Genomic DNA, 15876 nt, shown 5'->3' on the forward strand with positions numbered 1-15876 from the left:
GCCAAGCCCATGTGTAATGAGACAAACGGCACCATGCTCTGCAGCGTCCCCCCTCACGTGATGCAGCTGCCACACAAAACCCTTCAGAGGCCTAGTTCAGAGCTCGCTGAACTCAAAGGGGAGGGTCCTTCCCTGGACTTGGCTCAGTGTGGACAAGAAGTGAAGACTCCCTGCTCCCACCCTCTCAGGATTTATGAAGTTACCTTTTTAGCCTGAACCGGATACTGTGGCTGTGCTCCAAAATCGCCATCAGGGATTTCACATCGTATTCCGTGGGCTTCCGGAAGCCAAGTCCCTCAGGCAAGCCGGCAACTGCGAGCAATCCTGGCTCTTTCATCAGCTTCTCGTAGGGCAAGGGCACCACGCTGTTCTTCCCTATGGCTTCACCTGGGAAACGGGCACAATTACACAATTACAGTGACGTTGGATAAAGTCACTGGCTTTTCCAGGTGGAATTTGCTCACAATTGCAGCTGGTCAGGGCTTTAGCAGAGAGACGCGGAGCAGGACTGAGACTGCAGACACCAGTGCGAACTGGTCAGGATAATTCTTCCCACCCATAATATTGTTATAACAAAACGTGGCCATTATCTATGGCCGTATCTATGGCTCTTCAGCCACTTTACAAACATTAATTAATAAAGTCTCACAAAACCCCAATGAAGAGGAGCAGGAACAGTGATGTAGCAAAACACAAAAATTCTTGGAATGTATGGAGCACAACTTTTTGTTTCAGAAAACGGACGAAGGAACAAGGGCACACCTACTTTAGACTTCATTACGAGCAACAGGGAGCAACTGGTTCTGAATCTGAAGGCGGAAGGCAATTTGGGTGAAAGCTATCATGAAATGATAGATTTCATGATTGTAAGGAAAGGAAGGAGTGAGAGCAGCAGAATAAGGACAAGGCACTTCAAAACAAGCAGACTAACAAACTTAGTGAACTGGTAGGTAAGGTGCCATGGGAAGAAAATAAGGGAGGAGCTCAGGAGAGCTGGCAGTTAGTCAAGGACAGTGGCGTAGCCAGCTTCTAAGAGGAGGGGGAGCAAACATAAAAAAAGGCGCCCCCCCCACCCGGGTCCTCCTCCGGCTGCTCCGCGCTCCCCCCACCCCGCTCCTCCGGCTGCGCCGCCTCTCCCTCCCCCCCCCCCATGGCTCCGCCAGCCGCCATGCTGCACCCCCGCCCCTCCGGCCGTGCCCGCCGTCCCCCTGCGGCTGCCGGCCGCCAGCCTGCCCCCCCCCACTCCTCCAGCCGCGGCAGTTGGCCGCGTTGCAGGCCACATGCTGTGCCCGTGCCCGCCCCTCCCCCCCCACTCCTCTGGCCGCGGCAGCCGGCCGCGCTGCGGGCCACATGCTGCACTCCAGGCTGGAGCAACCGTTGGCTTTGTGGTGTGAGCAGCAGAACAGCGCAAGGGTCTCATCAGTAGCTAGTACAGATGCCTGGCTGGTGAGGCTTGCGCACATGCTCAGAGTCCATCTAATCCCAAGATCTGGGGTCGGGACAGAATTTCCCCGCAGGTCAGCTTGGCAGCGTGATGGTTATGTTAAGCTGCACACTCCCCTGCCCACTCCCCCCACCACGCTCCTCCGGCCGTGCACCCACCGCCCCCCTATGGCTGCCAGCCATGCTGCAGGCGGCCAGCCTGCGCCCCCCCCACTTGCTCCTTCGGCCAGGCGGCCAGCCTGTGTCCCTCCTCGCTCCTCTGGCCGCCTTTGGAAAGGCGCCGCTTTTGGCAAATTTGCTGAGGGGAAGCGGCTGCTTCCCCTGCACCCCGCTAGCTACGCTATTGGTCAAGGACACAATATTAAAGGCACAACTGCCAACTACTCCAATGAGAAGGAAAGATAGGAAGACTCCATCAAAAAGTGGAAACACGGACAAATTGCTAAGGAGGCATACAAAAGAAGAGCACAAGTATGTAGGGACAAAATCAGAAAGGCTAAGGCACAAAATGAGTTACACCTAGCAAGGGACATAAAAAGCAGTGAGAAGCGGTTCTTTATATACATTGGGAACAAGAGAATGATGAAGAAAACTGTAGATCGTCTACTTAGTGAGGAAGGAGAGCTAATAACTTATTTTCATTTGCATATTCATTAAAGTACTCCCAGCATTACTTTTTGGCTCAATGTTTATTCATACTTCACCTGCCTGAAAAAGGAAAGTGACTCTTTTGCCTACCGCCATTTTGTGTCTTAGTTTCTCATTTAAAAAAAAAAAATCAAAATGAACAAGTAACCCCTTTCTCTCAACAATCTTAATATGTTTTACAAATGTCAATGCACTGAGCCTCACAATACTGCTTGTGACATAAGGAAATACCATGATCCCCATTTTACAGGTAAGCCCGGAAGGGTTCGTTGACTTGCAAATTAGCAGTGATCATGGAACCCGTATATCCTGGTCCCATGCTTTACCCACAACACTACTCCTGCTTCAATAGCCAATGTCAAAATAAGAGAATTGCACAAAAATATCCCTGCACCTCTTCCAGCAATATCTCAGTGGGAAGCAGGAAACAAATTGCTCCTCTTTCTCTGCAGGGGAAAACGACCATTGCCACAAGGGTCACCTTAGGCCAGAGATACTCAGCCAGGTACGCATACCCCTGGGGGCACAAAGGTCTTCCAGGGGGTACATCAACTCATCTAGGTATTTGCTTAGTTTTACAACAGGCTACATAAAAAGCACAAGCGAAGTCAGTACAAACTAAAATTGCATACAAACAATGACTTGTTTATACTGCTCTGTATATTATACACTGAAATGCAAGTTCAATATTTATATTCCAATTGATTTATTTGATAATATATGGTAAAATGAGAAAGCGAGCAATTTTTCAGTAATAGTGCGCTGTGACACTTTTGTATTTTAATGTCTGATTTTGTAAGCAAGTAGATTTTAAGTGAGATGTAACTTGGGGTACCCGAGACCAATCAGACTCCTGAAAGGGGTACAGTAGTCTGGAAAGGTTGAGAACCAGGGAGAATGTAGGCACCTTGACCAAGATGTTAAAAAATGACGAGCGAGTCTAGGTGCCCAATCGGAGATGCCTTCCAGGGGCCTGATTTCAAAGGATGAGAGCTCAGCACGGTCTGGAAACCAGGAGCCTCTAAAGGTGTCTCAAGCTGGGCAGCCATAAAATGGAGGCACCCCAAATCACTAAACACTTCTCAAAAATCTTGAGCCCCTCTCTCCTGAAAACATTAAATTCTGAGCCTGACCCGAACCACAGATACCAATAGATCAGGCACTCATTGCAGGAAGCAGGAGAGAAAAAAACAGCAGCGCAAGGACATAAATTACTCAAGAACAGGAGTACTTGTAGCACCTGAGAGACCGCGTATTTGCTTCAGGTTGGAGGGTTGTCTGTAAGCAAGGACTGGCCTGTCTCCCAAAATCGGTGAGAGCGAGAGATCATCTTTCAGGATAGGTTGTAGATCTTTGATGATGCGCTGGAGAGGTTTTAATTGGGAGCTGAAGGTGATGGCTAGGTGGCATTCTGTTACTTTCTTTGTTGGGCCTGTCCTGTGGTAGGTGACTTCTGGGTATTCTTCTGGCTCTGTCAATCTGTTTTTTCACTTCAGCAGGTGGGTATTGTAGTTTTAAGAACGCTTGATAGAGATCTTGTAGGTGTTTGTCTCTATCTGAGGGATTGGAGCAAATGCCTTTGTATCTTAGAGCTTGGCTGTAGACAATGGATCGTGTGGTGTGTCCTGGATGGAAGCTGGAGGCATGTAGGTAAGCATAGCGGTCAGAGTGGCTGGGTCATTACACATATTGAATCTATTTCCCCATGTTAAGTATCCTCACATCTTCTTGTCAACTGTCTAAAATGGGCCATCTTGATTATCACTACAAAAGATTTTTTTTCTCCTGCTGATAATACCTCATCTGAATTAATTGGCCTCTTACAGTTGGTATGGCTACTTCCACCTTTTCATGTTATCTGTATGTGTGTGTGTATGTGTGTGTGATTATATATATATATATATATATATATATATATATATATATATATATATATATATATATATATATATATATATATTCTTACTATATGTTCCATTCTATGCATCTGATGAAGTGGGTTTTAGCCCACGAAAGCTTATGCTCAAATAAATTTGTTAGTCTCTAAGGTGCCACAAGTACTCCTGTTCTTTTTGCGGATACAGACAAACACAGCTGCTACTCTGAAACCATGAACTACTCAGTGACTCAGCATCCAGATGCATGTAAAAGTGCAGCACATCTGGCTGTAAAGCCCACAGTACATTCGTTCATCATTCTTCTTTGTGGTATTTCGATCCATGTCACTGCACTGGCGCAGGGGAAACCCTGATTTAGAGGTCTGTAATTAGTTGTGGGATTTTATGTGATCTATTTCATTTAAATCATTTTTTAACCTGTAGCTGATTTTACAAAATCCTGGAAACCTCGTGGCACTGTCAACGAGTCCTTATTAAAAGTAATTTCTTCAACACAGAGCATTGCTTCAAAGAACACAACTAATGATGTGTGACTTGCTCAAGCAATCAGTGTTCCTTATAGCTTGGATGGATAACATTTTAATTAACTCCATAACAGAAGTTTCAAAACAAACCTTTGAACCACAACATTGTGAGTACACTCTCTGCTCGCTTGAAAAGTACTAATTGATTCCTTGCCTCAGTGCACTGGCTGCAGCAGATTTTCACTTCCCCATATCGCCCCCTCTCCTTCCCCAGGACAGGAAGAAAGAAGCAAATAATGTTGATAGCAACCAATTATTGGCTAGATGCTTGCAGGTGCCTAGACAAGTTTTCATGGGGAACGTGCTACCTTCAAAGTGACCTTCAGCAGAGGCTCACGCTTTAACTAAAGAGAGACAATAATAATCATTAATGTCTGATTAATAGAACTCCATGGTAATCAGTCATTCTGTTGGTGAAGAGATTACTGGGCTCCAGAGGGAGTTTGGGATTCTTTTGAGCGAGCGTTTTCTGTTATTTTTCATCCTCATTGATAGGAGGCAACTTTCTTTAAAGGATAAAAATGGAAGAAAGAGAATTGTTAATTTCAAACAGACCTCTAGATATAGGATACAGAGCCAGGTTCTGCATCCATCTTCAGCATAGTTTGCTGTAGTCAATATGGAACTGGACACACCCCGGTTATAGTCTGAAGAAAGGGACATTCACATGGGGCATGAAGATTAGCAGACAGACAGCTGCACACCAGAGATGCGCACAAAAATCTGCAGCTTGATTTTCAGAACAGCCCTCGTTGCCACTGAAGACATTGCAAATTACTGATGCGCCCCACTTCTAAACAGTCAGCCAAACATTATTTGCAGTAGGGTAGCACTTAGAGACCCCAATTAAAATTGGCACCTCATTGTGCTAAGTGCTGTACAACCACACGGCAAGGGACAGTCCCTGCCCCAAAGATCTTGCAATCTAAAGAAACAAGACAGGCAAAAGGTGGGATGGGGGGGGGCGGGGAGAGAAACAGGCACAGAGGGGAAGTGACTTGCCCAAGTGACACGGCAGGTCAGTGACCGAGCCAGGAATCAAACCCAAGTCTTCCAGTCCATTGCCCCAGACACCAATAAATAAATACTAATAATAGCAGCTAGCTCTAACAGTGCTTTGCACCAGTAGATCTCTATGCACTTCACACAAGGAGGTGACTATAACTATCCCATTTCTACAGATAGTAAAACTGAGGTACAGAGCAATGAAATGACTTGTCCAAGGTCAAACCAGCAGACTGGTGGCAGGAACAGAAGCCAGGTCTCTAGAATGCCAGTCTAGTGCCCTTCCCACTAGGCCATACTCCAGTTCACATTAAGTTTTAAAAAATGTGTGTCCATGCACCACCATGGGTGCTGGATTGAAAACATAAAACATTTCCTCCAAACTGACCCTCAAACAGGTACGTTTTATTATGTACATTCATATTCTCCCTCTTCCCCTCCCCCTCTCTCACCTGGGGATCTAACAAGGCGAGTGCTGACTTTCACTGCTCGTTCACTTGCCTTTCCCTACAGTGTCCATTTGGGCTGCGATCTGAAAGCCGTGGAGAGGATCTGAACACCCATTGTAATGGGATGTGGTATCCAAATCCATTAAGTGATTCCTAAAACCTTGACTTCTAATGATAGGGCACAGAGCAATAAAATGACTTGCCCAAGGTCACCCCAGCAGACGAGTGGCAGAACCCAGGTAACTTGTCTCTTTACTTGGCTACAAAGCACTTAGCACTCTCTGGGTGCTACACAGTAACAAATTTAAAAATTTTATTAAGATGATGTTAAAAAAAAACAGTGAACAGAGTTGGAGCATAGAAGTTTCTGGTTATCAGGGAATAACATACAGATTATCGAGGGTGCAAAGTTTGGTTTAAGATAGTTCAGTCTTGTTATTACTTGATTCTAGATAACGGACTGCAAAACCACCATCGAAATGCCAAGTTATAAACACAACAACACATCTGACCTTCACGCTTAAGGGCTGAGATTCAGTCCCCTGTTCATCTTCAGGCAAGCAATGCATTTTCTTTGTAAAGCAAGCACTCAAAGGCATGTGAAGTGACACAAAGTGAGTCAATGGATTAGGGATTATCGTTGTTCTTCCAAGACTTAGTGGACTCCCCTGCAAACTCTCAGCTGATTTGGGACCAGTTTCCAATATATACTTGGGCAATATTTGTAATCCCCTGTGCAGAAACCAACTTCCATTTAACCCTGCTTGGGCCGTGGCTGCCTATGGGGCCAGAACTTTCGAACCTGAGACCACACCAGGAAGACAACTATTTCTCAGTGGGTCTAATTTGCCACTGTGCAGAAGGCCAACACACTGTCTAGGCAATATTTCAACCTGACTGAGGATTTAAGTGGGACGAAAGTGGTGTAAGCCCTTGCATTGGCTCTCGGCAAGGGGCAAATTTCACTCTGCGGGAAGATCCTGGGGTGCATTCTCCTTTTGCTAACACAAATGTGTTTTCACTACTGTTGGTCCGACCCAGATTATAGAAAGGTGAGCTGGAAGCCTGTCTGGTTTTGTGCATGTGCAACTGCCACCATCTTGACCAACACTAGGATTTGAACCCGAGACCTCCAGAGCTAAATGCCTATACAGCTACAGCCTGTTACAGCTCCCTAGCTAGGGCTGTAACAACTCCTATGCTCTGCGGATCAGGCACAGCGAGAGACCTCTCACACACACAGTCATCGGTGGGTTACATCAGCAACACTGTGGTCAGCTACATTTTAACTGCGGCATCTTTATTACTGGGGAAGATGTATGAGCTGGAATGAAACTAGCTTGCGTCTCGGAGCTCAGGTTGCAGGGCTCTTAGGAAAATCATCTTTTTCCTTCAAAAGTCAAATTTGGCACTAAAACCACCTTAAAAGCCACATTAGGGATAAAGACCACATTTTAAAAATCTGCTGGGAGCACAGCATTGGTTTGAGAATGCTGCAGGGACAGCATTTCTAAGGACGTCTACACACACACACACTAATTTATTCATTGGCACATTTAGCTAACGAGCCGTGGAATAGTCTCTTCTAGGGCCTTTCTGCAGAAGAAAACGTTAACAGTTAGGCCCATTGATTTCAATGGAGTCAACATGATGTACGCTCCATGTCTACAAGGCTATAAAGTTCCCTTCATAATCTCTTAAGGGCCTGATCCTGCACTCACCCAGTGATAAAAGGGCCACTGACTTCAGTGGGGTGCAGGATTGGGCTCTGAGAGCCAGCTTCAGTAAAGCACCCAAGCACCTGTTTAAATCTATCCCTACTCACCCCAGCACTTAAGTCAATGGGACTTAAGCAAGTGCTTACGGGGGCAGATTTCTAAAGGGATTAGTTAGTGATCTGCTAAACAAGGACGGACGGACTTAAGCATGTGCTTAAAGTTAAAGCGAAGCATGTGCTAAGTGCTGTGCTGAATCGAGGCCACGAGGGATCACGATGCAATGGCTAGATCAGAGCAGGGTGGAAAGATGTAGCCACAAGTACATACAGGCCCAGTTTCTCAGCGTGTCAGGGTGATAACGGGCCTTCAGCCGTTGGTGAGACCAGTCCCTTCAAAAACAACCCAAATGGAATTGTGAAGATTCTTACTATAAAGCACATCAAACACTTCCTCTACCATCTTCCTGAGTAGGTAAACGTCTGATCCTTGATGCGGGGAGACCCTCGGGATGCTCCGGCCACAGTCCTTTGCCTTCTTCTGGAAGTCTGCATCCTGCTCCTTCCTCTGCTGACCTCCTGCAGGAAAAGAAAAAAGAAAGAAGGAGAAAGTGGAAGTGCCTGGAGGAAGGGGAGGGTTTTGGTCACGGTGGTTCCCCCATCGCCCTAATTTGACCATGACGTGCACTGGATTCAAGGTCACTGGCAGTTTTGGTTGTCAAGCATTCTGCAGCAAGCTCCCAAATGACTCCGCTTTAAAACCACAAGGGCCTGGTTTTCAAAAGCTCAGAGCGCCCGCAATTCCAGCAAAAATCAATGATGGCTGCAGCCGCTCAGCTCCCCGGATGTTCAGCCCCACGGTGTCCCCAGGCCAGAAGGGCTGCTCAATACCCTACACAGCACTTAAACCCAGCATTAGTAGTCAAATCCATCCCTGAGCAGAAGGGCAGCAAAATGCAGATGCACCACGTTACTCCTATCTGAGCACAACTATCCGGGGACAATAAGTTACCCATGAAGGATGGGATTTTCCCATCTGCCTAGGGGATTTGGACACCCAGTTCCCATTGTAAATTAACAAGAATTGCGCATCCAGCAGCTCTGGGGAACTTTCCCCACCTTTGCACTATGAGTGCTGGCTGGCTGGTGGTAGCTATGGTGGAAATGCTATGGTGGAGCCTCTCAATGCCCAGTGACAAAGGGTTTACGGTCATGTAACAGCAACTCCTATCGGCCCTGACAAACTCACTACACCTAACGCATTGTTGTCACAGTATTTATCCATAAACAATGTCACGTAGAGGGTCAAAAGCTTATCCCCTACTGGCCACCATAAGCGTTGTGGGATGTGCATACACATGTTATTCACGAAATATGTACTTACTAAAAATACACTTAAACTATGTAACCAGGCAGGGCAAATAAACAGATTTTTTCCCAGACAAAGGAATGTCGATTTACCCGTCTGCTGCGTTCTCCAATGTAAATCAGACGTGTAACTCAACACAAAGCAAGTTTCATTCACATATTAACTCAAAAGGAAAAGCAAGTTAAAAGGAGAATGAGAAAGACGATCTGGCATCAGCACCCCAAAGAACATAGAGCAGGAGAAAAGAACTTTGTCTAGGGGTACACGGCAAGGGGATACATTTCAAAGATTGACTGGACTATAAGGAAGAGGAAAGGGAACCCTTGGTGGTCCATGACGGAGGGAACAAAAACAGACAGTGCATTTTGGATCCTGGCCCAGGGGACTGGAGATGCTGAGAGGTCGCTTTAGGTGAGAGATGTAACAGACAAAGATTGCAGCCTGCTAAAGCGACGTTTAGTCTCTTAGAAGCATGTTATAACTTTTGCTTTAGTTGTAATCATACCGGTTTCTACTACTCTTACTCGGGTTTCAGAGTGGTAGCCGTGTTAGTCTGTATCAGCAAAAACAACGAGGAGTCCTTGTGGCACCTTAGAGACGAACAAATTTATTTGGGCATAAGCTTTCGTTGACTAGACCCTTACAGCCCACGAAAGGTTATGTCCAAATAAATTTGTTCAGCTCTAAGGTGCCACAAGGACTCCTCGTTGTTTTTACTCGTACTCAGTGTCACTTGAACCTCTATCTTTGTAAATAAACTTAGAATCATAGAAGCATAGAATATCAGGGTTGGAAGGGACCTCAAGAAGTCATCTAGTCCAACCCCCAAACTTCTCTTTGTTTTATCACAAAGTGTGAATTCTTAGTAGAAACAAGAAAGCTGGTGAGTACAGTGTCTCTTTGGAGGCAGCAGACTTGGTAATTAATGTGTATCCAGGGACTGGATACCACAAGGTACCGCTCTTCCAGGGGGCTCTGGAACTGGGGTGCACCAAGTGTTACCTGCAAGGCACAGTAAAGGCTTCCAGAGTTCTGAGAAGTTTGTCGGGGTAGCTAGCAGACTGGGGAGACAGGGAGCCATCCCCCAGTTTAGTACCAGCACCTCTCTCTCTCGCTGAAGGAGGGGTTTAACAAGGTGACCCGCACTCCTGGGAGCTCCATAAAAGTGTCACAGCAGGACGCAGGCTTTCGATAACCTTGCTCAGAGCAGGTCTAGAGGACACATGGTAAGGTCACCTAAGTCCTATCTACACTAGCCCATCCACCAATGGACAATTAGAGACCCTAGTTGTCAGAGTGTAGACAAGGCCTTGCAAACCACCACAGCCGCAGCATCAGTCAATAGCATGGCACTTTGAAGCAGGACTGCACGAAGGCACCTGCAAGGTCACTTTCTACATCACAGAGACCAGGCAGCCCCCTTCATTTATTGCATTAAGGTTTGTTTAAATGATTTTCTCTCCCAATGGATTGGTTTTGGTTTTTGTAAATGACAGAAAAACCTGCAAATTCCAAAAAGCCACAGAGGAGTTACAAGAGCATAGGAAGCCAGGCAAAGAAACTCCAATACAGAGAAGACAGAGAGCCTCTCAGTGCCATTGACTTAAACAATACCTTACGCTGCACAAATATTAAACAGCTCCCACGCCCCTGCTACATCCATTCCCTATCCCACGTCCTCCCCCACTACACTCTTTTCAGGCCTTCTGCCTAGAGTCCAGCCACCACCGTAGGACAGAGCAAGGTTCAGAACTTCAGTGTTCTCCCCCTCCAACTATGAAAGGGCCAGAACTCACCCGCCCAGCCCCAATCCCGGATATGCCAGCCCCTTCTCCTGATTTCACACGCACAGCTTCATTGAAACTATTGTGATTAATTGGCCAGTGTCCTTCTTTTCACTGGGTTCAATCTGCTTAGCCCTCAGTTTTTCTGAAAAGCAAATCCCCCTTGCCTGAAAGCGTTCTTACTCCTCAGCGCTGCGCAGCTCTGTAATACCAGCGATTCCCTGCTCATTTCCCCCATTAAACCTCAGCTAAAGCGTATCTACAGCAACAATTTCCTTGCATCTCTCAATGCACAGAAAATTAACCACCACGAGTACATTATTGCCAGTCGTTCTAAACCTATTCACAAGGGATTTTTGGTGGCAAAGGACTAATTCTTTCATCATACTCTGCAGACTCCTGCCAGCGATCTGCCCGGATGCTGTTTGATTGCTTAAGGAGGAACTGATGGATCCCTTCTGCTTTTGTCTGAAACAATCCTCTATGCAAATAGGAAACGGAGCTATTGCTTTTTAAACCCAGCTGTGGTTAAACACCAGCCAGATAATGCAGCAGGGCAATAACCAGAATGTATGTTGATGAATGAAGCTCAAGTTATAGCGGGCTGCTTCCGATCCAAGAGTCCCAGATGCTCAGTAACACGCGGAAGGCAACGCAAGTGACAAAGCACAGACAAGCTGGGAGTATGGGGCAGGCAGAGAGAGCAGACCCATGTAAACACAATGAACATCACTATAACAGAGCGTAGGACTCCTCTCCGCATCGGAGGTTCTGCTTTCCTTGGGATCATTAACAATAATAATACATTTACGCTCTGGCCCGGTCAGCACGCAAAAGTTGCACTGGTTTAACGAAAGGTGCGATTCTAAATGAACACAGTTAAATTGGTCCAGAACCGCTCGCCGATCGATTTAAGCCTGAATTACACAGGCTTTTCTAGCATCAGTACAGGTAGAGGGACGTACCAACCCAATATAAATCTGTCCACACCAGGCTTGCGCCGATTTAACTAAATTGGTTTTTAAACCCATTTAAGTGGAGCCGGCGTAACTTCCACGTGCAGACAAGGCCTGATACGACACCTCTTCATTTCAGGATTTCAAAAGCACTTTGGACACATTAAATAATCCTTGCAACACCCTGGGAAGGATTGGGGAGATGGGGGGAGCATCACTGAGACACTTCAGCAGTGTCTGCATTTTTGGGAAATCTCCTGCTAATTAATTATCCCAATGCAGCTCCAATGATGGCAACAAGAGAGGACGCAGCAACGGAGACCGGGCGCAGGCAGGTCGGGACAACACAGGGAGAAAAAGGCCACTGAACACTGGAGTACTGAGTGTGCTAGTGCTCACCCCATTGCCCATCACCAGGAGGCCTGGTGGGAACAGTACAGGGGGAGATTGCTAGTGCGGATAAAGCCACTCACCACCCCCTCATTTCAGTAACCAAGGTCAGAGCGGACATCGGACTCTCGGAACACCACCTATTTTCCATTACATGAGCTGGTGCAAGGACCGTTGTGCTACTGGCTGTGGACTGTGATTCTAGCCAAAGTGGCCGGGTGCCTGGAGTGGTGGGTTTGGGGATCTTACGGATTTGAATCTAAATAAATCCAAACTAATTAAGGTGTCACTCTGGCAACGAGACTATAACAAATGATTATAAGAGGTGGACGCCATTTTGTTTAGTGCACCAAAACAAATGGGAGGTTCACACACACCTGAGCACCATTTGGCTCTGAAGCAGGCGTTAGTGTAACATAAGCCTGAGAGATGAGCACATTCCTGCAGACACAGGATCGGAAATAAGAGATACTGGAGGGAAAAAAAAAAAAACTTTACACTCACTTAATCCATTCCTCAGCCAAAGCAGAACTGTTCCGTGGAGCGGAAGGATGTTCATGTTGTTAGACAAGGGGCTTGTCCACACAAACATTTAATCTGTGGCAAGCCGGGGTATAAATCTACCCTACCTGTCTACGTGGACTATCGCCCAGTTCTCTAGTGTACTCGGATCTACTCTTGTTTCACAGCAACAGGGTCCACATGGGCATTTAGCGCATATCGGGCTAGCATGGGGTAGATTTACGCCACAGCTTGCCACTAACTACGTGGCCATGAAGACAAGTCCTAGGACTCGAGACACCTGGGTTCATTCCTGTGTGAGCCCGGGCAAGTCACTTTATTTGTCCATCCCTCGGTTCCACACCTCCTTTCTCTCACCCTTTCCTTATGTTTTGTCTTAGGCAAGCTCTTCGGGGTCGGGACCATCTCTTACTATGTGTGTACACACCTGGCACAATGGGGCCATGATCTCAATGGGGCCTGTATGCACTACCATACTATAAATAATAAATAGTACTAATGATACAGTACCTTCTCCAGTGCGGTCACCCAAGAGACGGACGCACAAAGAGAAGTGACACAAGAAGTGTCTCTGCTCCCCTAAAAACACCAGGGGTGCGAGCATACACATCCGCACACCCTAGAAAAACTCAATACTTGTCAAGTGGGAAAAGGATGAAGCCAGTAGGAAAAGAAATGTAATTTTCCATCTTTTTAGAAGATACTAGAATAATAGGAAGTGGGGAGAAGAGAATGTGAAGCTATATGTGGGGAGAAAGCCAGCAGACAGCAGGACATTTTCATGTCTTCCTCAGTATTTGATGTTCAAGCCTTTATTGTTTCAAAAAAAGAAGCTTTTCATGAAGTTAACTTAGAACAGACTTTAATGTTTCCAGCTGCATTTTACAGCTCTCTCAAGTTGTCTGCTATCTCTCCGATCAAGCTGTGCCAAGCCTCAAAACACTCCGTAGAAGCCTAGCACAATTCCAAAGTAATCCAACAGAAAGTACCTCAGTGATGCGCATGGGAAGACCAGCTCCTCAGGTCAGCGCCTGCCAGTTTTGTTTGCACCGTCTGTCTGGGTCTCTTCCGCCTTCCTGAGCTCAGTGAGGATTCTGCAGCAACCCTGAGTGGTTTTTTCCTCTGAGGCCTGGGCTGCCCTTTCTTTGCTGGCAAATACTGCACCTGCTTAACTGCTAAGAAATGCCCCAGCTGCTCATCACAAACTGGAGTAAAGGTTCTCTCCTTCTATACCCTTCTCTTCTTTTAGGCTGGCGTCAGTGACTTCGAATGGTGCTGAAGTCCCAGGGTTAACAGCTGCACCATCAAAAGCGAGCACAGAATGCATGCTGGGCTTCCACATTCCACACCAGGATTTGGAACAGACCGATCAGGAGATTTCAGAGTCTTATCTGCAGTTCCCAATACACCTGCTGCAGTTTTTAGCTGCCAGAGGAATTTCTGACACGAGAAAGACAAATGCAGCCGTACAAATCCAGGAGGCACACACTCACCGTACAGACTGAACGGACAATGCCCCCACCCACAAAAGCACTGTTTTTTTCCCCCTGCAGTCCTCATCTCAATCAGCTCAAAACTGCTCCAGAAATTCAGCTTGCACAACCAGCCATCTCATCCCAGGCTAAGCAGAAGACCTGGGGCCCAATCCTCAGCTGGTATAAATCAGCATGTTTCTCTTTTGACCGCAGTGGAGTTCGGCCTGTTTTCAGCCGTGACCCAAGGAGCCCCTAACCAGGGGAATGTGGTAATACAGACTTGCTTGTGCTCCCAGTGAAGTCAGCGGGAAGACTCCCCTTGACTTCAATAATGCAGGTGCAAGGCCTGCATAAAACTAAGACTCGGTTAGTAGAGCTACATGAAAATAGGTGGGGGAGGGGCCTCTCTGAAGCCCAGAACTTTACCTTCACACTCAAGATCCCGCATCACAATAGCTCTCCTTCCAACCAGGATGTGGGGGAGGCGGATAGAGGCAGCTTCTCTGAAGTCCATCAGCTCTGCTCTAGAAGGTTCAGGCCAGAGTTACCATCGGGCCAAAGAAGCGGATATTGAACAAAGCAAGGTCCTTTAAAGTCTTCCTCCTGCTAGTGAGTGCCCCTTCCATGTGCTAAGCCCAGAGCAAAGGGCCATGTCTGAGTCCCCAGTGGGGAGGGCCTCATCCATGGGATGGATTCTGATCTCACCAGCACGTAGTTCCACTGATTATTCCCTGCTTCTACTGCTGTACACGAGAGGAGAACTGGCCCCTTGCTTGTTTCTCTTTCTTCCAGCAACATGTCTCACAAACTCCTTTGGTCTCTGAAGCATGTGTCTGATTTTTCAACGGGAATTTGCCTTTCATTAACTGCTCTGCACTTTAAAGTAAAGTGATGCTGGCGGGGTGTGAGTGGGAAGGGCAAATCCAACTGTCCAATACCACGGCAAACAATGGGCCCCATGCTGGGCGGTGTGAGCACCCACTAGCAAGTGCTGGCCACCTCCGATAGCCACAGCAACATTTACCACCCATTTACATACACTGAGGAATGAACAACCTGAGCCTGCATTCAGCAGGAGAGAGAACAGCCAAGACTCTTGAAGGGCAGAGAGAATGGGAAATAAGGAAGAGAATCTGCCAATGCCCCTGGGCATCACACCCTGCAATGATGGAAGGGGTGGGCAGCCTGCAGCTCTCCTTGAGACACAAGAAACACCTTTTGTTTACAATACATTCTAGACAGTTTCATTAGGGCGGGGAAAGATGTGGGGGGAGATGCTCACTTGAAAAGTTTTCGGTTCTTTCTGCTAAGCAGTCATTTAAAGGTCACACCCTTCTAAGGCTCTCCCCTCCCGACTAGACATCAATTCTCTTTTATTGACATTCATCTTTATAATTGCCAATTCCCCTTAGTATTTCAGGAAAGGCCGTGCTAAATGAGCGTGCTCAAGTGAGGTCTGTGTGCTCAGAAACCCTGCTCAGTAGAGAAGAGGCTTCTTATATCTTTCAGTGATGTCTGCTTTAGATTATTTTAGATCCTTTCTAATGGGGCAACTAGACTATAAATCAGAGGCATTTCAGGGATGCTTTACAATGCCTGCCAGCTGGAAGAGCTTTCTCTAGTGGAGAAGAGTCTTGGCCCTTTAAAATTCAAAGCAGTTATCAGATTTCACCCCATCTCAAGCATCTGCCGTGCAGTC

At 46.8% G+C, this 15876-nt stretch overlaps 1 protein-coding gene across 16 annotated transcripts in view; it reads right to left on the bottom strand.

The window, feature by feature from the left end:
• GTF2IRD1 (GTF2I repeat domain containing 1) overlaps nucleotides 1–15876 on the bottom strand; it is a 174489-nt gene that overhangs the window by 76574 nt on the left and 82039 nt on the right. For all 16 annotated transcript variants that reach the window (XR_006176255.2, XR_006176254.2, XR_006176253.2 and 13 more), the window contains 2 exons: nucleotides 8114–8260; nucleotides 204–387 (listed from right to left, as the gene is read on the bottom strand). Coding sequence is in view for 12 of the 16 variants with exons in the window: in XM_042857780.2 (XP_042713714.1) it covers nucleotides 204–387; nucleotides 8114–8260 (331 nt within the window). In the remaining 4 variants the exon portion in view is untranslated. The remainder of the gene's footprint in view (nucleotides 1–203; nucleotides 388–8113; nucleotides 8261–15876) is intronic.

The sequence above is a fragment of the Chrysemys picta genome, chromosome 19, assembly GCF_011386835.1.
Source record: "Chrysemys picta bellii isolate R12L10 chromosome 19, ASM1138683v2, whole genome shotgun sequence".
In the NCBI taxonomy this organism is placed as follows: domain Eukaryota; kingdom Metazoa; phylum Chordata; order Testudines; family Emydidae; genus Chrysemys; species Chrysemys picta.